The sequence below is a fragment of the Penicillium maclennaniae genome, assembly GCF_028827695.1.
Source record: "Penicillium maclennaniae strain IBT 15551 chromosome Unknown utg000001l:1.0-3280838.0:1.0-3283122.0, whole genome shotgun sequence".
NCBI lineage: Eukaryota > Fungi > Ascomycota > Eurotiomycetes > Eurotiales > Aspergillaceae > Penicillium > Penicillium maclennaniae.
The window spans coordinates 523,689-549,131 of record NW_026623213.1 but is presented as its reverse complement, the minus strand read 5'-3'; the positions used below and the strand labels follow the sequence as shown (position 1 = coordinate 549,131).

Sequence of the window (25,443 nt, the reverse complement as noted above, 5' to 3'; positions counted from 1 at the left end):
GCTTCTTGCCATTCGTTCCCTACTTTCTTTTCTTTTACTTCTTATTCCCTAGAGCCATTGATTGAGCTCTGAATACCTCTAATACAACATGGCTGCCACCAAGAACAAGTACTCGGTCATCCTGCCGACCTACAATGAGCGCAAGAACCTCCCTATCATCGTTTGGCTAATCCAGAGGACATTTACCGAGAAGTATGCGCTTGAATTCCATCCGTTTACTGAACAATGCAACTGACAGGGTGCTCATTGTAGTAAATTGGACTGGGAGGTCGTTATTGTCGACGATGGCTCCCCTGACGGCACCCTTGAAATTGGAAAGCAGCTCCAGAAGCTCTACGGCCCAGAGCACATCAACTTGAAGCCCCGCGAGGGCAAGCTCGGTCTTGGAACCGCCTACGTCCACGGCCTTGTCCACTGCACCGGCAACTACGTTATCATCATGGACGCCGATTTCAGCCACCACCCCAAGTTCATCCCCGAGATGGTTCGCATCCAGAAGGAGACCGACGCCGATATTGTCACCGGTACCCGATACGCCAATGTCGGAAATAGCAAGGGCGGTGTCTATGGCTGGGATCTCTTCCGCAAGTTTACCTCGCGTACAGCCAACTTGATCGCAGATGTGATGCTTATGCCCGGCGTCAGCGACTTGACTGGCAGTTTCCGTCTGTACAAGAAGCCCGTCCTGGAGAAGGTCATTACCAGCACCCAGAGCAAGGGATACAGTTTCCAGATGGAGATGATGGTGCGCGCCAAGGCCATGGGCTACAAGGTGGCTGAGTGCCCCATTACTTTCGTGGACCGCCTGTACGGTGAAAGCAAGCTGGGTGGATCCGAGATCGTCGAGTATCTCAAGGGCGTGATGACCTTGTGGCTGAAAGTCTAGAAAACTCGACGCCGCGCAGACGCATTGACAGGACGAGTCGTGCGCATCCATGCGGGGCCGGTTCAGTGTCAGCTTCTGGCGCCGTGATCTGGACGGACCCGTGCTTCGATATACCCCCATTTTGACCTCTCTTATTTCCGATCCTCTTTACGCCTTGGCGGTGTTTGCATGTCTTTTCGATTATCATGTGTGTTGAAAGAACCCTACGTCTCAATTGCACGTTCTATGGCTTCTTCATGTCTTGTAATCGCTGTGTAGTTGTATATTTCGATCTTCAAAGGCTCATTAGGTATCGCATCACGCGATCAATCAGCTCCTTTTGGCCCTCATCTTGGACATTGTGGACAGCGCCGGGTATAATAGCACCGTTCACATCCCACTTGGCCCCTCCGGCCTCGGTAGCCTTCTGCCATCGCTGCACTAATTGTTCTTTGTCAACCCACGCCGGGCAATACTCATCACAACCAGAGTAGAGGACAAGCAGACTAGACTGCAGGATTCCACGGGTGGAGATTTGGCCAAAGGTCTCCTGGAGACGCTGGTCGCTTAGGTCGGAGCTGAACAGGTCATCCTGAGAAGGCTTCTCGGGGCTATGCGGGCTGGCCAGACTCAGGAACCGACGGGCACTGAGAGGCGCATTACCAGGCAGACCAAGCTTGGCGGTCATATTCATCGGGAGGATATTGTCGGAGTCCGCGGTCCATGGCTCGATCTGGGCAGTGCTCACGAGCTGGTCATAGGCAGCACGAGCCTCCTGGGGATCATTCGAGGACTTTAGAACCGCCAAAATTGCTTCGCGGTCGGACACAGGAGCTTGCATTATGGCACCATCGAGCTCTGGGCGATGTATGTACTCAAGCCCCAGATCAAATTCGCTCTTCGGGAGCGGGTTTGGCGCGTGGAGATAATGCAGAACATCCTGGCTACCAGTGGAGTGGCCCATGACCACGACCTTGCCATGCTTTGACGGGGCGCCGGGGATGCGATCTGCTTTGAGATCGCGAATGAATCGCACACACTGCCCGATTTCCTCTACATCGCGGTCAAGGCTCTGGACTCCGAAACCGCTATAGGAGGAGCTCAACAGGATAGAGAACAGCGACCAATCGGTGTCCTCCAGAGCTGCAGCCAAATTCGATACATATGGCACAGTACATAGGCCATCAGTCAGACCGCCGACGAAGATCAAGCTGTTCTGCTTGCTGCTTGCCTTGGCGGGAGAGGTGTACTCGAAGGCCACTAGCCTAGGAGCCTGTCCGAGCCGTAAGCTTATGCCGCGTAGAGAAAGGAAGTGTACCATACATATTCGTGGAGTACTCCACTTTGCGAAGGACCACGGCGTGCGCTGGATGTCATTGTTGATAGAGAAAAGGGCAGAGAAGAGAAGGGGATGATCCGCGATTGACGTATCCGACCCACCGCGGGGCTTTGGTTTCCTCTCCACAGTCGATTTAATTCGATGCTATGCTAGTACCTTCGTAACAAGAATACATAGCCCGACCAAGGAGACAATCTAGTTGGACCTGTAGAGCAGGCGCTGATTTCTCTGCCCGTCCGCCCTTGGATTTTTCGAATCGAGAGATTGAGGCCTTCAATACATGTAAGGGATGTCCCGGACAAGAGTCGCAAAGACTAGTGGACCAAGGCTTTTAAGCTCATCTGCGACATCTCCGCGGGAGGGATATTTGGCCGACGCAGGGCCTTGAGAGGCGGGTGATCACCACATGTCGCTTCCATATCGGATCAATGCTCTAATAGCGCACCATTGGCCATTGGAATTCAGAAGACTAGACTTGTTTGATCTGGATGCTCAGACAAGCACTATCCTCGCCTTTGGCAATACAGCGGCTGGATATATGGCTAGATGAGCGCAGCAGCAAGCTTGACTCAAGAAATGTGACCAGAAGGCGAAGATAGAATTTATGCCTCGACAAGCATTTGAGTAATTCTGTCAAGGTATGGCTCCAGCTGGGCTTGATGCTCAACTGTTAATGTCAGGTTTGGGCCATCATCTTGGAAAAAGTTACGAACGACAAAACGACAAGGTCAGAGTTTAGCATGCACTTCAGTATTCGAATGTACCAGGACCAATGGTCCCCTATATCAAAGAGCTACCCGTCTGTGAGCTACAGGTGTAGGAGGAAGAGACACACTTTACAATGCATTGTCATCTGGATCGGATTCTGACGGAGTTGGTCCCAGAACACTCTCATACAAGAATTGAATCGATGCACCGGTGAGATACTGAGGGAGAAAGCTTACCTTTCTCTATATTCCCACCAGGGTAGGATGAGGAACCCTTTGTACAACAGACCTCATCTCCCACTCAATGAACCTGGGAAAAGAGCCTCTTCGGTTGCACCACCTTGAACGTGGGTGTCGCTTCATGGAGCAATCTTGTACGATGGATTTCGACAATATCACGGTTCACGTCATAGCATATTCAATACTTGATAGAGTATAAAGTCGTCAGCAAACTGTCTTATCACCTGCCGAGTGAGAGATGTTTGGGGATGAACAGCTCGATGATGCAATACCCATTTGCATCCCGCACTATCAGCTGAACACTCAGATGGTATGTAGAAGCGCTACATGGGCAGTTTCTGACGATTCGAAGGTAAATACTTGTATCTTTTGAAGGATACTAGACCAGTGTAAGTTTCATGGTTAACGCGCATGGGTAACCTGTCCCAATCGGGTATAGCGCGACTGAGCTTCATGAACGGCAAAGTCAAGCATTCTGATGTTCGCGATTCGCGCCGCTTTTCTCTGTCGCTACATCCTCAAGTCTGAGTCATCTGAATACGCAACTGGATCGGAGAGGCTTGCGTCAAATTTGATTGTGGATGGTGCGCCGAAATCTGCGTCGCTAAAATGCCGCCCTCCCGTAGGTCCGGCCGCGTGAAGGGCAATACGAAGTACATTACGGATCCGTTCGCGTCAGTCGGAATTAGTGATGATTCAGACTCAGAAAAGGCATCAGAGATGGCTAAGAATCGCAAAGGCAAGGGGAAACGGCGAAGAGAAGAGTCAGCCTCCGACGAGGAATTCGTCGCCCCAGGCTCCGACGCAGATATGAACGACAGGCCCGATGATGATGATGATGACGATGATGTCTCTGAAGAAGCCGAGGAGATTGGGGCTGCAGAAATTGATGATGTAGATGAGATGGAGGTCGAGAGCGCAGCGTCTACCCCAAGACGCAAAGCTACTCATGCACGCCCACATGTGCACAAACGGCGGCCTCCCAATAACGAGACTGCCCCTTCACTTGATGAGATCCATTTCCGCGGAATCATGGACCCCAAAGACCATGTTGCCAAGCCTATGCATTATGCCTTGACTTTTGGCTCTGATGAGCGGGACTTGTTGTCGGCAATGTACATGCGGGACCGATGGTTTCGTGGTATCGATGCTTGCTTGCCCACTCGTTTCGCTCTGGAGCAGCCGGAGGGGTCAGATTATGGATACGGACCTACCCTGGGGATTGAACCAGAGCATTTTGAAACAGAACGAACAAGAGGCTGGGACTGGTTCTATAATGACCTGGGGAAGAAGCAACAGAAACAACAGATCTTGTCCAAAATCACCGAAGCAGATGCACTGAAAAACTATTTCACGGCGCCGAGGAGCGGGAAGCACACGATCCTCATGGGCCCAGCAAATCAACAAACACCTATTCAGTTGGGTTACCAGGAATCCTACAATTTTGGGGAGATTTGGAAAGATATGAAGGCCAGAAAGAGCGATCAGTCTACTCAATCGCAGGTACGAGAAGGTTGGCTGATGAACTTCGGATCCAAGGTCCAATGCATAGCATGGGCTCCCAATCAAGATGGGCTTTCGCAATACATGGCTGTGGTCGCTCCTCTTTCCGACGAGCAAAAGAAGATTTACCACCCTGCAGGCAGTGAGCCTCTGTCACCTTTCCATCCTACGCCTCCCTATTCCTGTGCTCTTCAACTATGGGAGTTCAAGGGCAAGAAGACAGGAGAGCGGACCAATACCCTCGATATGGAATTCAAGCCCCGACTTCGGCTGGCTCTGTGTGCAGACTGGGGAGATTTGCGCCGCATGGCCTGGTGTCCAATGGGCCGAGAAAAGCGTAGCGAAGACGAGATAGGCAACAGAGAGCATCTCGGGCTACTCGCTGGGATTTGGGGCGATGGGGTTTTGCGTGTATTGGATATCAGCATTCAGCGAAAATCTGAAAAGGCGGAATTCTGTAAGACTGACTCTAACTTTCTCATTTCTATCTTTAGGCTTTGCGACTGACCATCGGAAAGTGAAAATTGTCTCACCAATCTTTGAAGCGAAGCCACCGTCCACCCTCTGCTCTTGCCTGACCTGGCTTTCACCCAGCGACATTGCGGTAGGCTGTAACAATGGCTTCGTCGCCATTTGGAATGTCCAACAGTCCAATACCTCCGACAAATTACCCTACTTCTATCATCCCGTTCACACAAGTTATGTGTTGAGCATCGCCTCGGCATATCCGACCAATCCTCATCTTCTTTCCACAATAGCCATGGATGGCGAAACCAGACTTTGGTCCATGCTCGACCCTACAGGCGAAAGCGCTTCCACCCCCCGCATGAGAATCGCTTCCCCTCATCTCTGCTACGCACCTGTTCTTTTTTCCTTCTTCTCCACAGACGAGAACAATTTCGGCCGAATGCTACCCACGCGTCGATTCTTTGCCTCAAGTACGGTCGGCCGATGCCCCAGCACCGTCTCCTGTGTCGCACAGCCCAGTTTCTGGCACCCGTGTCTCATGTACGGGGGATGCGGGGGTGAAGTCATGGCCAGTAACCCGTTCCGCCGACTCCTTTACAACAAAGAACAGCAATGGCAGCAGCTATGGTTTACACATGATTGGGCCCAGGGTGTCGATCCTCATAGCTCAGGTGTCAGTCGATTCTATGATGGATACCAGGCGGATAGTCAGAGCCTAGCCCGAAACCTGGCGGGAGAAAAGAAACCCTCTCTAGGCCTCAGTCTCACGTCGATCCATGATGAAGGTACTCACGTCACGTCACTGGCATGGAACCCTAGTCGTGCATGTGCGGCATGGGCTAGCGCGGCGCTGGGGTGTGGCCTGGTGCGAGTGGAGGATCTGGCCATCTAGAATTGTCCTGCCACAGAGGTGGACTCGGCAGTCGGTAGATCACACGAATTCGGGCAGTGTAAGATGTCGATCTAGAGCTATGAGCCCAGTCGATGACCCTGATACCCAGGCGCTAAGAAAAGAAACTAGGCACCGGCCTTCCCTTTGTGCACCAGTGATGTATGATAGTGGATCTCCAGCGAGCCCCAGCCACGCAGACTCGTCCGCTTATATTATCGGGATCGCCCGGCCAACGCGCGCCAAGTTTCCGAGATAGGTTGTGGCGTTGCCATGTGGACCCACGTTTGGAAGTAGAAGAAAAAGAAGGCTGGGAAGGAATCAACAATCTATCAAGCCGTCTGTCCAGCCACCTGTAGATCCCAGCCTGCCTATTTTCGACCCAATCGTGAAGCTGCCATGTGGAATGGGTATACCTCATAGCAGGAGCAGAATATCGAAATGGATCTTTCTCTTACACCTTTTAAACCCTCCCATCCATCCAGACTCCTCTTGCCCATACGACACTCTTCGACCTGATTTATTTCTAACTCTGCTCTTCTTTCTTCTTCAACTCCATTTGAGAGCTGAGCGTGTACCAAAATTCTACGACCTTTTTACGATCTCCCATTTAAACGCACATTCTTCTCCAATCCTTTATCATGCATTTCCCCGCCACTGCCCTCATTGCCCTCTCCTCCCTCAGCCTGACTTCGGCTGCTCCATTCGCAGGGCCCGAGGAGGACCTGTATGGTCGCTCAGTCAGCTACGAGGTTGTCAATGTGGGCGGCGAGTCCAGCTCCGCTGCTCCTGAGATCGATACTGTGACCGAGACTATCAAGTCTGTTGTGACTACTCCCGGCGCTGCGCCCGTGCCCGTCACCGTCACCGTCATTGCCACGCCATCCAGCATCCCTTTCTCGTCTGCCACTCCTAGCTCCACTCCTCATGGTTCTTCTTTCTTCCCTCCCGGCTCGGGCTTCCTCCGCCGCGGTCTGAACTCTGCTGGTGACCCCTACTACATCGCCCGCAGCTACAGCTCCTCTAGCTCGGCGGCCGCTTCCAGTAATTGGAGCCCTGTGCCAACTCCTACTCTCGCTGCCCGCGGCGACTACGGCTGGTACACCGTTACTGTGTCTCCTACCCCTTCATCCTCGAGCGTGAGTATGTCTACTCCTCTCGTGGCTCGCCAGTTCGGCGGCTGGAAATCTAGTGTTCCTGCCTTCTCCTCGGCCACCCCCTCCAGCATGAGTGCACCCGTCTCAGCTACACCCCTCGTTGCTCGCGAGTGGCCCGTCTCCTCGTCCAGCGTGTCTGCCGGGCCCAGTATCTCCTGTGTCAAGCGTCAGGCTGCCCCCTCCTCCAGCACTCCTCTCGTTGCTCGCGAGTGGACCGCTTCAACCTCCTCCAGTGCTGCCTGGAGCTTCACTCCCAGTTCTACTCCCCTAGCTCGCCGCGCCATCCGTGAGCAGGCTTGGTCCAGTGCCTCCTCGGCCCCGAGCCCCAGCTACTCCCTCTCGCCCTCGCCTTCGGCCACTAACCTGCCTTACTAAGACGATGATGGCTTGCAACATTAAGAACAAATTTGCATGAAATGACAGGATCTTCGACCCATGATATGAAACGAAGATGATATTGAGACGAATATGATATTGAGACGAACTTGATACATGAAAACGATTTCGGCCGTGTTTACAGCTAGACTTTATGGTTATGGCTGTTGATGACAGTCAATTTGGGCATTACCGGCGTTCTTTGGGAATACTTCACGACCTGTATTTTTTTTTACTTGCGAATGTGGGACGGTCTGTTTTGCTTTGTTTTAGGGCCTACATAGACTGGATTATAGCCCCGGTATGACATAGAGAGTACCAAAGTACGAATTGAACAAATGAAAATATGAAATTGAAGCTTACCTCTTGATTATTTATTCACCTGCATGCATATTGATTTCGAAATGTGACATTATCAACGATGGGGAATAAGGGTGCATGTGCGTTCAAATAAATGTTACCAAGGCCTGATAGGATGCCGTATCCGTTCTTAAATCTAGACATGTCCTTGCCGTGCACTAGCAATGGTAATGCAATGTGCACCTGTTGGACGAGCTGAATTTGCACCTTACTACAGATTTCCGGGGCTCCACTGGCTATATTGATCTCGAATTTAGATCGGCCATGCCTAATGGCGCTCTCGTCTCAAATGCTCATCGTTCATGGATTCCTTGTCTAATTGTCTGGATATGAGGCCCCAGAGGCGTGAATGACTCGCAATTATCTGAGAGAATTAAGTAAACTCCATGTTTTGGTTCATGTTCAGGCCTAGCTTTGATTGATAGATATCTAGATCGTCCACCTCGAGTGTGATCCAAATTACAGGGCTGCGCCAAAATCACCAAAGTCTTGCTGGCAAAAACAGATGACGACCAGCCATTACAGAGTCCACATCCATCGCCTTTTAAGATCAAGAATTTGCTTGATGCACCCTGTCATAATTATTTCACCAATATTGTTGCGCGCGATAGTCTGGAGAATCAGTAGTGAGGCATTGCAGCAGAGGAAACAGTGCTTGAGCTAGGGTGCGAATAAGTGGAAGTGCACAACTCTTTATGTATCTTAATGAAGTATGCTAATCTAGAGAATTGTTGCAAGGGGCAAAGCCAGTAGTCCAGGCTATTGATGAACCTGCTGAAAGCTTGCTTTTCCTCAGAGGAACATTCCACACTATCATAGTATCAAGAAAGCTCGACGCCGCTCCTGACATACAGAAGCCCTGCAAGGGATTGTGCACGTTTTGAACATAATTCCCCCTTCTAACCTTGTCATAATCTAGGGTGCGCCAGATAATGACGCGGTACAATTCTTCAATACTACCCCCTGGCTTAGTGAAGGTAGATCATCAAGGTCATTGTCTTGGCTCGGCACAGTGCATTCTAGCAGACCACATCTTCGGGCATCACTTATTCACCGGCTTTGGCGCATTATAACTTTCCTGTCGAAGATCTCTCTGAAACATACGTTGCGGCGACAAAGTTGTTATATTTGCACTTTATGGGTAGCAAATGCGCAATGGCAACGACTTAAGAGGTCAGGCCGATAGCAAGCTGGGGCAAATAATGAGTTCCGCCTGATTGTGTTGGGCACTGCCTCTGTCGCCTGATGGATCTTGTTGAAAGTGCCTAGGATGTATTTATTTACAAAAAGTAGCAAATAGAAAATTGTGGGAGCAAGTACAAGAGGAAATACATAAGACTTATCGTCTCAGTCAACCTACCTGCATTCTTTTTTGAAGTGAAAGAAGCCTCAAAAGAAGGATTTAAACAGGGAAAGTAGAAAAGTGACGCATCAATTTAGAAATTCACGGCCGTGATGCGCTGACATAATCCCTTCGTCTTGTTGCCCGGAGCGACGCGCCCGTAAACATATTGCGTCGCTTCCAACCCTCTCAACATCCGAGTGACCGAGGGGTCAATATTTACGTCTCACATTTTACGCGTTACGTGTTCTCTTTGTCACTATCGTTTTTCAATTTCTGTTACTTTTGAATTGATACTTTGAGCAAAGGCTGGCCGATACTCAACATCTAACCACAATGCCTGGGACTGTGGCAGAGGGACCTTCGGTCTCCATGTCCTGTACGTGAAACAATTCCCGGCCCCGACTTCACAAGCTAACAACAATGCACCCACAGTTGCGAACAACTTCTGGGGAAAGGATGACGCCGGTCTCCAACCCATGCTCGACCGCATGCACGGATCGAAGACAACAAGCGATGAATTGAAGGCGTTCTACACAAGTACGCAATCATGATCATGGGTTGGAAGGTTTCCTTAGCTAATGGTCTCAAAGTCCGAGCATCCATTGAAGACGAATACGCACGAAAACTCCAAGCCTTATGTCGCAAACCGTTGGGTACATGTGAAACTGGATCTCTCAAAGCCTCGCTGGACGTGGTCCGCGGGGAAACTGAAGCCATTGCCAAGGCACATGCTGCCATCGCGGGTCAGATGAAAGTTGAACTCGAGGAGCCTCTGGGTGCATTTGCCAGTGGAATCAAAGAGCGACGAAAAATTATTCAAAATACCATTGAGCGCCTCCACAAAACCAAAGTGCAGCAGACAGCACTTGTGAACAAGGTACGTTGAACAACTCGAACACAAGGAATAATAAGCTGACAGTAGCCTGATGACAGACTAGAGATCGATACGAACAGGACTGTCTCCGCATCAAGGGCTACCTGGCACAAGGCCACATGGTCATGGGCCAGGAAGAGCGTAAGAACAAGGCAAAGCTTGAGAAGACCCAGATCCAGCTTGCATCCAATAGCCAGGAGTACGAGGCTGCAATCAAGACTCTCGAGGAAACGACCGGTCGCTGGAACAAAGAATGGAAAGCTGCTTGCGATGTATGTGACATCTCACTTGTTGATGGACTCGCTACTAACATACCACAGAAATTCCAAGACTTGGAGGAGGAGCGACTGGACTTCACAAAAAGCAGTCTGTGGACCTACGCAAACATCGCATCGACTGTTTGTGTCAGCGATGATGCCTCTTGCGAGAAGATTCGACTCTCCCTTGAGGACTGCGAGGTTGAGAAAGATATTGTCTACTTCATTAAGGAACGAGGCACTGGTCAAGAGATTCCAGATGCCCCCCCGATTCATCAACTTCTGTAAAGACGACTATGAAACAGGATCCGATATTGACGAGGGCGAAGGTTATTCAGTCGCCCAGTTCCAGCGTACGATGAACCCGGCTTTCCGCACTTCTTCTCCTCAGCCCTCGACGTATGAGTCTCATCATGATCCCCAATCTGATCTCGCGGCTCAAATGGGCCATCCGGCTCCTCCACCGAACGTAGAGCCAACACAGCAGTACCAACAGCCTCAGCCAGCTCAGCAGGCTCAGCCGCCGCCGCAGCCCCAACAACCCCTGCAACCTCAGCAACCCCTGCAGCCTCAGCAACCCCTGCAACCTCAGCAACCCCTGCAACCTCAGCAACCGCAGCAGCCACAGCAACCGCAGCAGCCACAGCAATCACATCAGCCTCAGCAGCAGCTCATGCAATCTATGCAGCCGCAGCAACCTGCTCCCTTGGATTTCCGCCGAGGCGGCTATCTGCCCCCCCAACTATGACCCCGAGCAGCACGGCGAAATTAACAAGATTCCTCACAATGCTTACCCGACCGACGGTATGACCATGTTCTGCCGAACTGGTCCTCCGTCGGAACGAGGCTCAGCAGCAAGCGCATACCGACCATCCAGTCGTGATTCCCAGAGTGAGGTATCAAATCCCACTTCTATGTCCAGTGTTGAGGCGCCAATGCCAGTCAGTACCAAACAAATATCACCTCAGAGGCCAACAAACAGTGCGCCACTGCCGAGTGCCAGCTCCGGAGATGATATGTCCCCGAAGAAGAAGAGTGCATTCTTCAGTAACAGCCCCTTCCGTCGCAAGAGCCGTCATGAAAAGGAAAGACCTGTCATTCCAGCAGCTCAGTCCGCGTCGCGAAGCCCTTGGAGCTCTCCTAGCAAGCATTCCACTCCATCTAAAGCTGCTCCTTCTCCAAATCAGAATGAACGTCGTGCAGCTAGCCCGGAACCTGTCGACCCTCGTGCCAACTTCCAGCTCAATGTCGGAAACAATGTGTTTGACGTTGCCTCTCCCGACAAGAACGGAAAGAAGGCAGGGGGTCAGCAGGCTAAGGGAGCCGAAGATGATCTCGACCCGATTGCGCGCGCTCTCGCTGATTTGAAGACGTCTGGTGGAAAGCAATCCACTCTCCGCGTCTCGGCTGACAGGTACCATGGAATCACCACTCCCACTCCTTCTGCGCCATCATCTGCTTATGGTGGAAGTAGTTCTGGAGCCCCGCCGGCATACAACGATCCCTCAGTGAAACGACTTGGCGCCCCCGAGCCGGCCTTTACGTCGAAGCAGATGCAAAAGACCACTCAGCGCTACACCGGTCAGACCCAGAGCATGCTTCGTGGGGGAAGTAATAACCCAGCCATGGCCCCCAAGCCTCAAGAAGCTCCTCGTGCCAGGTCCCCGGCCCCATCTCGACGAAGTGCTAGCCCGCAGGTTTCACCCCGAGTTGATACCCGGATGGGCACTCAGTATGCTGGGGGAGCACCAGCTAGCCCAGGTGCTCCTCAATCCAGCAGCATGCGCAGTCGTTACAGCCAGTCTCCAACGCCGCTCCGTGCCCAAGACCCGCCTTACTCCCCCAATGACTTTGCCAGAAGGCCATCTCCTGCCGGCTCTCATCGCGCAGTTTCTCCTCAGCCCCAGTTCCGCCAGCAGGCTCGTCCTTCCAGCGCCGGAGGCATGGAGCTCCAGCTCTCCAATGGTCAGGCTGATTCGTATGGCGGCGGTAGTGTCGGGGATAGCTATGGTTCTCGACGTGACGGTCGGCCCTCATCTTACTATGGTGACGCTGGTGGTCCCCCAGTTGGCCGATCTCGCAGCCGCACCGTTGCTGTGGCTGACCCTGCTCGCAAATTCAGCCGCGACGGACGTCCAATCTTGCACTTTGGTAAGTAGCCGTACCCCATTAGTCCATCTCGGACCAAAATACTAACTCCACTCACAGCTCGCGCCTTGTACAGTTACACTGCTGCCATTCCGGAGGAACTTGGCTTCACCAAGGGTGATTGCCTTTCAGTGATCCGACTCCAGGATGATGGATGGTGGGAAGCCGAAATCACCAACGGACGCGGTCACCCTGGATTGGTGCCGAGCAATTACCTGCAAATCTTCTAGATACCCATCTTACCCTCACGACCCGCCACGACCCACACTGCCTCTTGTCTTGACGGATATCCTTTTTCTTGCGTCTTTTTTAATGCCCTCACGTAGATACCATGCCTTTCTTCGACTCCTTTTACATACTCACGATCCTTGTTTACCATATTCTTTCTCCTGGCGTCTACCTCCGCGCATTTTCACGCTGAGCAATCGTTAAATTGTTTTTGATCTTGGTGTCTTATTTAAGTTTACTGGTGACAATCTGTGTACTTGATTTGATGAATATGTCGTTTTCATATCCTGGGAGTGATCGGGTTAGGTTCAAATTGTGCCATGAACGATCTCTGACCATGTGCTTTCTCCATGGTCGATGAATTTTATGTCTTTCTCTTCTTTCTCTAATCTTCACGACCCTTTTAATTCTTGCCCCCGCTTCTTTGGAGTGTAATATTGTTGACGGTAAGGCTTCCGGTTCGGGTAGAGATCGGCTCCCGGAGCCCGGCCTGAGTTAGTCCGGGTGCCGCCCTGAGTTTATCCTGAGTTTACCCTGAGTTTACCCTGAGTTTATCCTGAGTTTACCCTGAGTTTTACCCGGAGCAACCCGGAGCAACCCGGAGCAACCCGGAGCACTCCCGGAGCACTACCTAATCGAGGTCGACTGTCACGCGCCACAAATGGACCATGAACGACGAACACCGGTTGTTGAAGTTGAGAGATGCTCAAAAGTTATCGTGGCGGCCATATCATGAATCGTTTCCTGAAAAAACTTTGAATCGTTTCCTGAAAAATCTATGGGTGCAGTCAAAAGCCGATACTTTTCGAAGTTTGCCTGGCAGTCTGATTCTTCTTCCAGCAAGGAAAATCACTCCGTTCACAGCCAGCAGAGGAACCGTAACACCAACTATGCGAAGAAGTGCTGGATCGAGCCAATAATGCCTCAATTGTAGTAAGCAACGCGGGACGGGATCGAAGATCTCATTCACATGATCTGCGGTGTTCCAAAAAATCGACTGCATCAAACCAGGAAGCTATTGACCCACGACTTCGGTCTTACGGCAATTCATAGCTCAATTGTTTCCAGATCCTATGGCAGAAAACCGAGTGTATCTCTTTGTGCTTTATCCCTGGCCCATGTAGCGTACATAGATGATATTATATCGGACAAACTCGTTTCGTCCAAATGTACTCAACCCTGTTTAACTAGAATACCGTATGAGGTGTTTTTTGCTACCCTTCCCATTGCTCGGAGGTACTCGTACAGTAGCCCCGCAACCCTCGACATAGCGGAAATTCTATAAATGAAAAAGACTGACATTAGGGCTGGAATGCGACGTTGGTCTGATTGCTACAAGGCTCATATTTAATTTATATCTAATCATAGACTCCACCTTCCAACAATACCAAGCAGTTCTGTTCCTCAATCCCAGAGCAGATCTGGGAATCCACTTCGCCTTCCCAGGATCTCAGAAGCTCCTGGAAATAGATCGTCCGATATTCAAAGCTCACCGCACGGCCCCAGGAACTGCTATTCCCCAGAAATCTCGGTCATTTTCCCATCCCAACCAGACAACAAATAACGATTATAGAGTGGATCAAATTGATTTCTTCACGAAGCCTGACGCGGAAAAGGAGGAGGTACACGAGATTCTCGCCGAATATGGTATATCCAGAGAGGCGAGCCAAGCAGTTGTCAATTGCTTGGCTCAAAATATTGATCAGTGGATTCGGGTATGTGCTCGATGATTTTTGGTTTCCTTTGCAAGGAGAAAAACTCACGCAGACGCACAGTTTATGATGGACTTTGAGCTGAGACTAGAGAAGCCCAATATTTCTCGAGCATGGATTTCAGCAGCCACAATGGGATTGTCTTACTTCATTGGTATGTCTCCTTACCAACATCACCTGCCCCTGGTCATTTCCATAGGCTCTCCCTCTCTAACAACATCAATTGCCCTCCTTGTAGGTGGCTTGCTTCCCATGATCCCATACTTCGTCATGCACAAAGTCCTCCATGCGTTATTCGTCTCGATCGGCATCATAGTCGTCAATCTTATATCCTTCGGCTTCGTCAAAAACTACGTTGTCATCAAAACCAAGCGTGCAGGATTCTACGGTGCGGCGCAGACATTACTAGTTGGAGCCATTGCCGCGGGCACGAGTTACGGGATAGTGTATGGCATTGACCACAGCAATCTACACACTTAGTTGCAGCTGCTTGGGCACGCAACTCAAGCCCGACGGTGGTAGAAGAGCTGAAGAACCTGCTTAAAGCATACTCGAGGAAACGTGGCTCGTCTGCAGTTGGAGACTTATGCCTCATTGGCGAGAATCACAAATATGATCCTTAGGCCCTTCTTGTTTGGGTGTCTGTCAATCCCAGGATCTTATTTCTGTCGAGTAGCTGGATCAATGTTTATAATTTTGCTGTTGGTGCGGAGATTTTACGAAACTGAGTATACTACGTTTAGTATGAACCTGACGCCCGATTGAGGTTCATCTTCATATCTATTGTGCTTGTACTGTTCGAAATGAAGAAAGTCTCATGATTGTCAAGTTTCTATGGAATTCAGTGGCTTGGAACGCTCGTACGTACGCACGCTTTCGCGGCTTGCCGGGCAAAATTTCCCCGTGTCGGTATATGCGGGTAAAAAAAGAATTGGAAACTTCGGTACGCTCTTTAGGAAGAATGTGGCCCCTTACTACGACCTTCCTGTTGAGGATGCCTCTGTCGATCCTTACCACCGTCCTTCCATTTGTCGAACCTTAACTAATCTGTAGGCAAGCTTTTTTCAAGAGAAACAAGGACCTGGAGTGTCGAATCTCCTAGAGTGGCGCCAATGGGACTTTTTTATACCTACCACGGTGGATGGGTCTGGGAAGGCAACAAGCCAAAGTTCTCGAACAGATACGGGTCATCTCTGCTAAATTGGGTGGACCCTTTGTACAAATCTCACCGAGCGACATTAGAACGACCTGGCATTAGATAGGCCAGGAACGACGGCTGGGAATATGTACTAGTAGAGGAAAGCGTCCTTCGCCCCTCTGAATTGTGAGAGCTATTGGAAGGTATCGTATAGGTTCCTCAACTTTGCGTTCCTCTTTGATATTTTCACTCTGATCCCATCATGCTGTCTTCAGAGGGTGTGGATTTCCACAATGTGACGGAAGCATCAAACTTCTTGTCCGATCTGCTTGATGACAGTGTTTTTCAGCTGGACGATAATGCCAGAGCCAGATACTTCTAGTATGGTATTGTGACGCCCATCGGCGTGACAGGCATCTAGAATCTCTACTGGAGAGTGGACTTGGGTCTCAGGTAAGTCATTCAAACCACTCTGTCTTTATTTTTCGAGCGAATATGCTGACTGGCGCTCGCAGGGGCCGGAGAACACAGTTCTCAAACCAAGTCAAACCCCCCAGCCCATTCGTCAAGGCCACGAGATTCATCACATTGATATCAAGGCGTTTGGTCTTTCCTCAAATCACTCCTATCGGGAGCGCCTTTTGGTTCAAGATCCCTCCGTTGGGAACCATCTATCTGATCTTGGCGTACATTCTCTTTATCCTTCTCCTCGAGTTCGTGGATGACGACGTCCGGGGACCAAGATGGTATACTTTTGTGGGTATTCGAGCTGGTTGGCTCGCTGTGGCCCAGCTCCCCTTGATCGTTTTGCTAGTCGGCAATTACCATCTGATCGGCTTGATCATCGGTGTATCCTATGAGAGACTAAACGTTCTGCATCGCTGGATTGCTCGTGGTCTTCTCCTCCTTGCAACTATTCACTTCGCGTTCCTGGCCTCAGGATGGAGCCGCTTCCCTGGTTTGCAATCATTGGAATGGGCCACGGACGAGGCTTTTTGTTCTGAGGTGGCCACTTATGTGATTCTTATCTGGATGAACATCTCGACTGTTGCTCCACTTCGTCACCTGTCGTACGAATTCTTCGTCATCCAGCATATTATTACTTATTTTTGGGCTCATCATTGCCATTGCAAAGCACATACCTGGAAGTGCACAGTACGCGCGTGTCTACATCTTCGTTGCCGTCGCGCTCTACCTGGTCGAGCGCCTGGTGTATTTCATCCGCTTTGTCTTCAACAATGCAGGCTCCAGTAAAGTCACTGTCGAGCCTCTTGAAGGTGGTGTCACCAAGGTGCACGTTTCTTGCCGCCACGTGAAGACCTGGGCTCCTGGATCGCACGTTATGATCGGCATTCCCCGGTGCGGACTGGTACAGTCACACCCAGCCACTGTCCTGTCCATTCTTAGCTCTCATAACGGCGATCTGGTCTTGCTTCTTCGAGCCTACAAGCGTTTCATAAGCGTATCTACGACGCTGGGCGGGCGAGCCCATCCAAGCCAAGCTCAGATGCGCCAGAGCAAGGGAACCAACATCACAATCGGCTCACGAACTATATCGCTTTGGTCAATGGTCCGTATGGTGCGTCTCACGCAGAATATGCCTACTTTGATACCATCATCCTCATTGCTGGTGCTACGGGCATAACCTTTGTTATGTCGATCTTGCTCGACATTGCACACCGTGCCGCATCTGCGGCCGAGGGCGATGGCAAACCCTTTCCACTCTGGTGACTCTGGCATGGATGATTCGCAATTCTACATGGATTAATTGGATTACGTGGATTACGGAAGAACTGCAGATGGTCGCTCGTGATATCGAGAAGGCAGGCATTGTCTTCGTTATCCAGGTCTTCGTGACAAAGGTCGATGATACCGAGCGACCCTGACCAGTAGTCCGGCACTGGGCCCTCAGTTACAAGCCAATGAGACGGAGAAAACATCCTGGCAGACAAAGAATCATAGTTTCCCGGTCTCAGCATTGCGCTGGGTCGGCCTGATTGGGATAACCTCTTCCAGCATGCCCTGTTAGGCGCCCAAGGAGAGAGCGCTATTGGTGTATGTGGGCCTCTTACTCTTTCGATCGAGGCTCGTAGCAAGGTTGTCGCATTGAATAGAGATGGCCATCGCGGTCTTTATCTGCACGTCGAGAGCTTCTCGTGATCAGTGAAGCTTCACGCGCAGCACGGGTCTTCGGCCGCCCGGTGGGCGATTAGCGATTAAAAATTAGGTCAGAACAGGTATGGACATAACAATGCACGCATTTTGGAATAATTCCCGCCAAATTTCTAACAGGCTGTTTCTGTACAGACATGTGACGAGACTCTCACATCTCCTCTGTACTTCAATTCAAAAAAATACCATATCATGACTAGACTGCTCGTCGTATCTCCATGATCCAATTTGTCACAGATTATAATCCATTCAGGTCGCAATTCATGAACGAGCATCTTAAGGGACTCTCTCGCTCACCGATAATCTCTGGAATCAGAAGCCAAAACCCTTTCCGTATCCTGACCCAGATAACTGTCGGAGTCGTCGCCCCGCTGATATCCCCTGAGCTGGAAGGAGTCACTGAAAGGGCTTTTCTGGTCGCGTCTAGCATTCCATCGGGCCCAAGAAAAGACAGCGATAAGTCCGATGCTGATTATAGCCGCAACAACGGAGTACCCAATTACAACAGACTTTGACGCATAGGACCAGGTAAGTCCGATGCCGCCGTTGACGACAGCAAAGAAGAAGATAACATATCCAAAATAACGGTGGACAACACCAAATCTGGTTGGCGACTGGGTTCTTCTGTAGACAAGATGATGCCAGCCTCCCATTCCCCATTGAGCGAGAATAGCGAGTAGTATCAAAATTCCCAAGATCTGGTGCGCGGAGCCGTATGATTGCGACTTGGTGAACATCGTGCTGAGGTAAAACCCGACGATAATGCCGACAATAGCGATGGCCGAAGAAAAGGTTTGATTGATCCAGTGCCAGCGGACACTTTTAGGAATGACTCGGAGAAGAATGACCCCGGCAGGGTTTAAGAGAATGAGTGCTACACAAAGACACAGAGCGTGAATGATGCTAGGCCAGTTGCTGTCGTTGGTTACCGGCTCGCTGGATGCTGAGCCAACCGAGGTCGTATAAGAGGTTGGTAGTCCACCTGGACCCCCTTTGGCGTGGACCATGTCCATAGTGAAGACGCCTGAGAAAACAATGTGTGTCAGTACGATGGGAACCTTTGGTAAGTGTTATTTTTCAAACAACCTGGACCACACGAACCATATTTTGAGTGTCGCTCTATGCTAGCTGTCTTGGAGTTACTGCGTAGCATGGCAGCCTCGCCGCCTGTCGGACCTAGTCCAAAAATCCAAGACTGGGACGTGGACTGTAGATCCAGCGATCCGGTCGCCCAACTTGTGCAGTTCGAACATCGGGCGTTCACGATCATGGAATTATTAAAGATACCAGTTCCATCCAGAATATCGACCACAAGTGAAGGCGAATATACCGGTTCCTGTTCACCAGAAGAGTATCGAGGGCTGACAGTGACGTCTGCAAGGCAACGTTAGTTCACGGTATCCTTTCACTAGCTGTATAGTAGGAGGGCAGAGCTGACTCTTTCCATCAGCGCTGGAGTAGACCACGATCATGAGCGAGTCTTTCATCCTACTTCCTGTTCCAACAGCAACCCACGAGTAGTCGGTCGGGCCAGACAGGTGGAAGTATAGATCGGAGGAGCCATCGGGGATATTCAATGCAAAAGTGAAGTTCGAGTTTTGTTTCAGAGAATAGTTAAAAATGCTCGCGGCATTGGAGTTGGATGCGGCAGATGCAATGGCGAAGAGTGGAGAAAAACCTTGAGATCTGGTTAAGCAGGGATTGTATAAGTGCCGAGACGGCTAAGTACCGAGACTCGACTGACCTAGAAGGAATTGTACGACTCCACTTCCGGTGGACAGTAGCATGTTGACCGTTGAGGATCGCGCTCGATTTTTCAACGCATTAAAATTGTGCTAGAACATCAACTCTAGTTTTTATTTCAGTCACTTGCTACTTGGCCTACTGTGTACGCAATTCTCCACTAAAAGCTGGCTGTATGGCTGACAATTAATTTGAATGTGATTGGTGGCTCGGGGGCCATGGAGCCCCCTAAATTGGCTCTGGACCCTTTGAAAGTTTGTAAATACAAGGACCTGGGAACCTTGTGGTACCAAAAACATGCGGAAAGCGGCTGCCTAGCACTGCCCCCACCAGTGTGGTAAAGGCTTTATGTATTGTTTGTTGTCATGCGTATCCGTGTAATCACGGATGACTAAGTCTATCATATGCCTAACTTAAAATAGAGTGTACATATATTAGTCCAGTGGCATACCCACACCGCTTCGGGTGTTGGTCCGCCGCGGCCTAACGCACATTTGGATCCTAACACACATATTGAAGCTGTTCACAACTATTGTTCCACACCCACTATGTATTCTTCGTATATAGCCATTGTGTAACGTATCTAGGCCGCCTGTGAAGCCGCCAGATATCGAAAAGACGCCAAAATTACCTCGCTAGCGCGCGAATTCGACGTTCCAATAACCCGGCTGCGGGCGCGTCTCTACGGTCGGCTGTCTCGTTCTTAGCGTACTATTACCACTAAGCGTCTTGATCCCTCGTAAGAAAGTAGTACTAATTAGCTAGATTAAGATCCTTAGTAGCCTCTACGTTCTACCTACCTAGTGCGCGTATAGTTAAAGTAAGTGCGAATACGATAATCGAGAGAGATAGGGGAGCACTCGTTAATAAGACGTAGGTATATAACTTTACTAAGCGCCTACCTAATAGCCTTTATTAGGTAAAATAAAAGCTAGCGGAGAAGGTAAGGATATTAGCATCCTATGAGCCCAGTATAATCGTCTTAAGCTATTAGTAAAGTATATCCTACTATCGAATATCTATAACTTCGACAAGACTAGCTTTTTCAGGCCTCAGTGCCTTGAGGCCTACTACGATCAGAAGCACTCGAAACATCCGTCCCCAAGTATCATTGCAATTGTGTCCAGGAGCCTAGAATGCAAAGAGATTGCCAGCTGTCACCCGGGCTGATCTCATATTACCTCTGGCTGATATAAATAAGGTAGTTTAACGGATACGATGCTGCGTGTAGAAAGTCTTATACATTACACCGCCACCACATGCAGCCAGCAATTTACCCACTGCAGCAGGCAGGGATGATCTAATCATTACCAGGACACTCGCCTCGAATTCTTTACAATTTACTATTAACCTGTTTCTTTCTCTTTATAATGTACAATTAAACTCTTGACGAAGATTCCAATATCGGCCATGAACCATACGAACGTCGAATATCACCCACATTTTCTCTGTGCGTCTTGCGGAGGCCGATTTCTCAAAGGTACGTATTGGAAAAGAAAATTTCGTTCAGGTAAGTCTGTATCTGGCTTGGTAGCGTTTAGAGGCTTTTGATTTCTCGAGAGAACTACTGACATACATAAATGACATGGCAGTCCACACGGGTACCAATGGAATGGTGGACGAGGCTCGAGTATAAGGTGTGCACACAGTCAAGATTGACTTGTACTTTTACATTGAACATTACGGAAGTGTTCCTTTGGAATCTGGCATATACATATGTGGAGCAATGCACAAGGCATTTGGCTCATCAAGATTGCTCCATAACAGTTGCTGGAATGACCTACTCAAACATTTTGAGCACAGCGAAATCAATCCTTCTACGCTACTTGACGTATTAAGAAGGTCACCTATATTGATCATGGGAGGTCAGCTATATTAGCATCTATACTCAAGAATTCAGGACTGATTATTCTGTCACAATACAAACGCTCAAGCAGATCGTGAGATGGAAAAGTTCGATCCTTGCAATCCGCCAAGAACAATTCGACGATCAAGACCACTCAAATTCCCACAAAAAGCAGGGTATATTCGGGGTCATTACAAAGCTAGCAAAGTTCTTTCTCCACGAACAATCTCGTATGATACCTTCTGGGGACTCCCACTTGAGCTTCGCGTGGAAGTCGCATCTTACCTTCCTACGCCCGCATATATTATAACAAGGTTCGCATCGCGAGCAACGGCGGTCGTTTTCTCTGACCAGATGAGGACGAGATTTTTCGTGACAGGAGATCGTGGCTTCCTGAGTTATCTTACCGAAGACTCTCAATATTATGAGGACCGGCCGACCGATTGGAGACGACTGTACCGTCTCACTCATGATCGTTCCTCTCTCATCACCTCAGAGCGAGGAAAATTCGTTGTATGAGAAACCAATGGATCAAAGACATGTGCGGTATGAAACATGCCATGACCAAGACGCCGGGACCCTGGAAAAGGCGAGGTCCAAACTCCTTCGAAAGAATAGGTGGAGCTATTTGTCGAATCGTGTCATCCTTTCAAAGTATCCTCTCTGAGGATTTGCATTGGCAAGAGGTCTGCGGGGGGTTTCGACTCGATGGAACTTCTTGCGCAAAGCTCTCGACACATTTACTCGCAAGCAATCTGCATAATCTTAGGCACCATTTTGGCCTGCATCAGACAATTGCCATGAAAGACCCTCTCATGCTCCTCGTCTCTGTTCTTGATGAAGATGAGAACCTTTTCATCACCGGATTTGAAGTGATGTATAGGCACAAGCCAAACGAGATTTTTGGCTATCGTATACCTGGAAAGCAAACCATGATTGACCAAGTGAGACAGTTGTGTGCACTTGATATTTCCTTTGGCTTGGGGGGAATTCGGGCAATACTTCCTCTTTTCGAGACTCAAACTTGTGCAGCCGAATGCAAATGAATCGGAGTGGCAGGATCTACCTCAAAAGGTCCGCTCAGAGTAATGCGAGGGGAATTTGATGTCAGTCTCCCCCACTATTTCCATCGGACCTTTAAGTGACGAAGCTCATACTGTTGACTTACAGTATTGCAGAATGATACAGCTAGAGATAGGAATAGCGCGTTGATCGACCTTTCTAATGCAGTTGGACATTATAGTATTTTCACGGCGGTGATGAGCCCCCTATTGGTAGCAATGTGAGCTTCATTGTTCATGGTAACCTTCGTTTCGCAGGCTAAGCACGAAGGAAGCTAGAGAGTCACCTAGTCCCGACCTACAGAGCAAGATCTGCCGGGTCTGCGGAAGCGATGCCCCAATAGCACGTGGATTTTTTTTTTCTGTTAATCTAAAGAAAGGGTGATTGATGGCTGAGTGCTCAATCTCGCAGTTGCGACCGCCGATTAGTTTTGGAGCACATTTGCAAACAGCATGTTGATTGATATTTGCACGGAATACTATCCACTTCTTATATTCTACTTTATGAATTTTACCGTCATCAGAATTGGGAGATGCGAGGTGGCTATGACTTGTCAGCTCTAGGTGGTTGCATAGTGCTCTTTAGGTAAGCGGTAGTTTGTATCCCCGCACGCAAAGGCACAGTATGTTCACTAACCGATATCCTGTGACCCTGACCAGGTCAATCTATCGAGGATGTTCTCGAGTCATATGCACACGAATCCAGTGGAATAAACAATATGCACAAGTTCATTTCATTTTGAAAGAAGGTGACTTTGGAAGCTGTAGATCGAAAACACATTGACAGACAGGGGTATATGCAGAGACAAAACCAATACCCTCCAAGAAGCAATTTCAGGCAGACACAAAGACTATGGACTGTGACCATGACAAATGAGTTTACTCATTCATTATCCACGAAAGAATTCGCAAGGCGCCCAAAGAAGGGGATTTCGAAATGATCAAGGGTATCCACTAGAAAGCAACGTTAGCGTGCTTCACGATATTGCCATCAGGATTGTACCACTCACCGTCATGATAAGCATGCAAGCCGAGAAATCCGATGAGACCGATGTCAATGATAAGAAGAGTCCAAGAGAGGAAACTGCTCCAGGCGAACATGAGATGGATGACCTGGACGGGTATTAGACTATACTTAATCGTTAGATCGATGAGATACTCACAAAAAGGACGGAAAATAGCAAACTCGACTGCCACGCGTGGAATCTATCATCCAGTTCAGCCTTTCGGTCAATGTTTCCCTTCAATATCTCCCTGTGGCCCAAGTACGTACCGGACGTAGTCGCTCTTGTGCTCCATCAACAGCAAAAGCACACCTCCAGCCGGAGGAAGCAGCAGATAGGCCAACATAGCCTCAACATCCATCCGAATAGGCAAGCTGGTCTCAAAGGCGCCCAAACTCACATGACCACCTTCCACATCTCTTCCAAAGCCCGTGTTGCTGTGACCATGACCGGCGAAGTGGCTCGGAGACGGGAGGTCGGCAGAGGCTCGCGGCGAGCGTAGACCGGGGGACTTAATACGGGTATCCGCGTTCGGAGGGGACAGTGCCCGCTCGATCTCGGGCGATTCGTCCTGATAGGGAGCGAAGTTCATTGTTAGTGGGGAGAAACCAAGGGGAGTTCATTTGGGGAAGCTCTCCTTATCCAGTCCTTATCGCCGCGCATTCACGTTGGCTGCCATTTTTCTCAGGCACAAAACACACTGGAATGGGGTATCATTTTCATTGAGCGCGTTTATCTCCAGAATAATAAGTATTGTACAAGAAGTGTTATCAGCTATGCCCGTCCTCGTCCACGGGCAATGCCACTTGTATTTGCAGTTCCAATTCCAGTTCCAGTTCCACGCCCAATGCCACTCACTGGTCGCCGGGTCGTCGTTGATGATCCACGAGCTCCGGTGCGGCTGGTGCTTACACTCGGCGTTCTTCCGAGACCGGTGCTTCGGACTGTGCCTCGACCAGTGCCTCTACCACCTCTAGTGTTCAAGGCCCGTCGTCTCTCATCTTCCTCGGCTTTGCGGGCCGCTGCTTCTCGCTGTTGTTGGAGAGCTTGTTCACGCCGTTCAGCCGCTTGTTGTCTTTGAATAGCCTCGTTCTCATTATCGGCAACATCTTGAGTAGCACCTTGCCAGTTGGGATTGAGGATCAATCGCTGATTGTGTTCGGTTTGGGATAGAATACGGGTCCAGGTGTTGAGGAGAGTTGATGCGGATGCAACTGTGTTGGAGACGGTCTGCATTGAAATTAGAGGGTTTCAATTGTTGCCGAATCGATAGTAACCTACCGCCATATTTCCCTTGGCGCGGTCAATACTACTCAAAAGGCCTTCAAGGACCTCGTTGATGTTCCGCACAGATTGCAATTCATTCTGGAGAGCTGCTTCGCGCGCTTCTTCTCGATCAAAAAGTGTATCCCCGCCACCGTGGGGCGCTTGCGACTCTGCCGGGGGAACCTGGTCGGACGATCTCTGATTGAAGCCTGTCTTCACCCGCCTTTTGGACGGAAAGTCCCATAGATCTTCGGTATCCTCGTCGGAGAGCTGGAGCCTCTCCATCTCCTCGGCGGCACTTCGTGCGGCCATGACGGCAAATTTTAGTGTGATGCGATTTGAGACGCGCTTTGGATGTAAGCAATGTTTGTTTCGGGATGTAAAAAATCCAGTTCTGTAATGTCACGGTCGGCGGGACCATAGCAACACCCCAGCCTCAAGGAAATCGGAACAGGAAGAAAGTCAACAAAAGACCCACGGCAGACCAACGTGGGAACCGCGGGGCGAGTGATAATCGGGCGGTGAGAAGGCGGTCAGAGAATTGGGTGGCTGGGCGCCAAACATGCGCCCTTTAATGGGATCTCGCCCTTTCTTTTGCAACGCTCCCAACAGTCTCATACCTATTGCTCTTGCACCTCGATATCTTCGTTGATTGTTTGTCAAGTTGACCCTGTTTCGCTTTCAATCGCCGTCCTTGTGAGGAGCCTTATTTGCCCGAAGTAGGCCCGGAAATCGCCTCGCCCTTG

At 49.9% G+C, this 25,443-nt stretch overlaps 10 protein-coding genes across 10 annotated transcripts; 7 read left to right on the top strand and 3 right to left on the bottom strand.

Moving 5' to 3' along the window:
- Window positions 1-88: 88 nt before the first annotated feature.
- On the top strand, window positions 89-886 carry N7477_000197 (dolichyl-phosphate beta-D-mannosyltransferase; the record flags this gene model as incomplete). Its single annotated transcript, XM_056961860.1, has 2 exons — window positions 89-192; window positions 253-886. The coding sequence occupies 2 exons, from the start codon at window positions 89-91 to the stop codon at window positions 884-886; spliced, it is 738 nt and encodes a 245-aa protein (XP_056826863.1).
- Window positions 887-1,160: 274 nt separating this feature from the next.
- On the bottom strand, window positions 1,161-2,242 carry N7477_000196 (uncharacterized protein; the record flags this gene model as incomplete). Its single annotated transcript, XM_056961859.1, has 2 exons — window positions 1,161-2,138; window positions 2,189-2,242. The coding sequence occupies 2 exons, from the start codon at window positions 2,240-2,242 to the stop codon at window positions 1,161-1,163; spliced, it is 1,032 nt and encodes a 343-aa protein (XP_056826862.1).
- Window positions 2,243-3,760: 1,518 nt separating this feature from the next.
- N7477_000195 (transcription factor TFIIIC subunit TFC6) lies at window positions 3,761-6,014 on the top strand (the record flags this gene model as incomplete). The annotated part of the gene is made up of 2 exons (XM_056961858.1): window positions 3,761-5,111; window positions 5,173-6,014. The coding sequence occupies 2 exons, from the start codon at window positions 3,761-3,763 to the stop codon at window positions 6,012-6,014; spliced, it is 2,193 nt and encodes a 730-aa protein (XP_056826861.1).
- A 638-nt stretch (window positions 6,015-6,652) lies between these two features.
- Window positions 6,653-7,543, top strand: N7477_000194 (uncharacterized protein; the record flags this gene model as incomplete). Its single annotated transcript, XM_056961857.1, has 1 exon — window positions 6,653-7,543. The coding sequence occupies one exon, from the start codon at window positions 6,653-6,655 to the stop codon at window positions 7,541-7,543; it is 891 nt and encodes a 296-aa protein (XP_056826860.1).
- Window positions 7,544-9,581: 2,038 nt separating this feature from the next.
- On the top strand, window positions 9,582-12,757 carry N7477_000193 (formin-binding protein HOF1; the record flags this gene model as incomplete). Its single annotated transcript, XM_056961856.1, has 8 exons — window positions 9,582-9,624; window positions 9,681-9,785; window positions 9,839-10,125; window positions 10,182-10,394; window positions 10,443-10,623; window positions 10,685-11,012; window positions 11,068-12,530; window positions 12,588-12,757. The coding sequence occupies 8 exons, from the start codon at window positions 9,582-9,584 to the stop codon at window positions 12,755-12,757; spliced, it is 2,790 nt and encodes a 929-aa protein (XP_056826859.1).
- Window positions 12,758-14,599: 1,842 nt separating this feature from the next.
- N7477_000192 (Ccc1 family) lies at window positions 14,600-14,947 on the top strand (the record flags this gene model as incomplete). Its single annotated transcript, XM_056961855.1, has 2 exons — window positions 14,600-14,621; window positions 14,667-14,947. 2 exons carry the CDS (start codon window positions 14,600-14,602, stop codon window positions 14,945-14,947), a joined length of 303 nt encoding a protein of 100 aa, XP_056826858.1.
- Window positions 14,948-15,867: 920 nt separating this feature from the next.
- Window positions 15,868-17,336, top strand: N7477_000191 (ferredoxin reductase family protein; the record flags this gene model as incomplete). Its single annotated transcript, XM_056961854.1, has 4 exons — window positions 15,868-15,986; window positions 16,163-16,675; window positions 16,698-16,964; window positions 17,048-17,336. The coding sequence occupies 4 exons, from the start codon at window positions 15,868-15,870 to the stop codon at window positions 17,334-17,336; spliced, it is 1,188 nt and encodes a 395-aa protein (XP_056826857.1).
- Window positions 17,337-17,347: 11 nt separating this feature from the next.
- On the top strand, window positions 17,348-17,765 carry N7477_000190 (uncharacterized protein; the record flags this gene model as incomplete). The annotated part of the gene is made up of 2 exons (XM_056961853.1): window positions 17,348-17,467; window positions 17,568-17,765. The coding sequence occupies 2 exons, from the start codon at window positions 17,348-17,350 to the stop codon at window positions 17,763-17,765; spliced, it is 318 nt and encodes a 105-aa protein (XP_056826856.1).
- A 305-nt stretch (window positions 17,766-18,070) lies between these two features.
- N7477_000189 (cytochrome and DOMON domain-containing protein) lies at window positions 18,071-19,564 on the bottom strand (the record flags this gene model as incomplete). Its single annotated transcript, XM_056961852.1, has 4 exons — window positions 18,071-18,801; window positions 18,879-19,151; window positions 19,216-19,455; window positions 19,522-19,564. 4 exons carry the CDS (start codon window positions 19,562-19,564, stop codon window positions 18,071-18,073), a joined length of 1,287 nt encoding a protein of 428 aa, XP_056826855.1.
- Window positions 19,565-23,310: 3,746 nt separating this feature from the next.
- Window positions 23,311-25,009, bottom strand: N7477_000188 (uncharacterized protein; the record flags this gene model as incomplete). The annotated part of the gene is made up of 6 exons (XM_056961851.1): window positions 23,311-23,381; window positions 23,438-23,540; window positions 23,591-23,633; window positions 23,701-24,002; window positions 24,290-24,661; window positions 24,713-25,009. The coding sequence occupies 6 exons, from the start codon at window positions 25,007-25,009 to the stop codon at window positions 23,311-23,313; spliced, it is 1,188 nt and encodes a 395-aa protein (XP_056826854.1).
- Window positions 25,010-25,443: the final 434 nt, after the last annotated feature.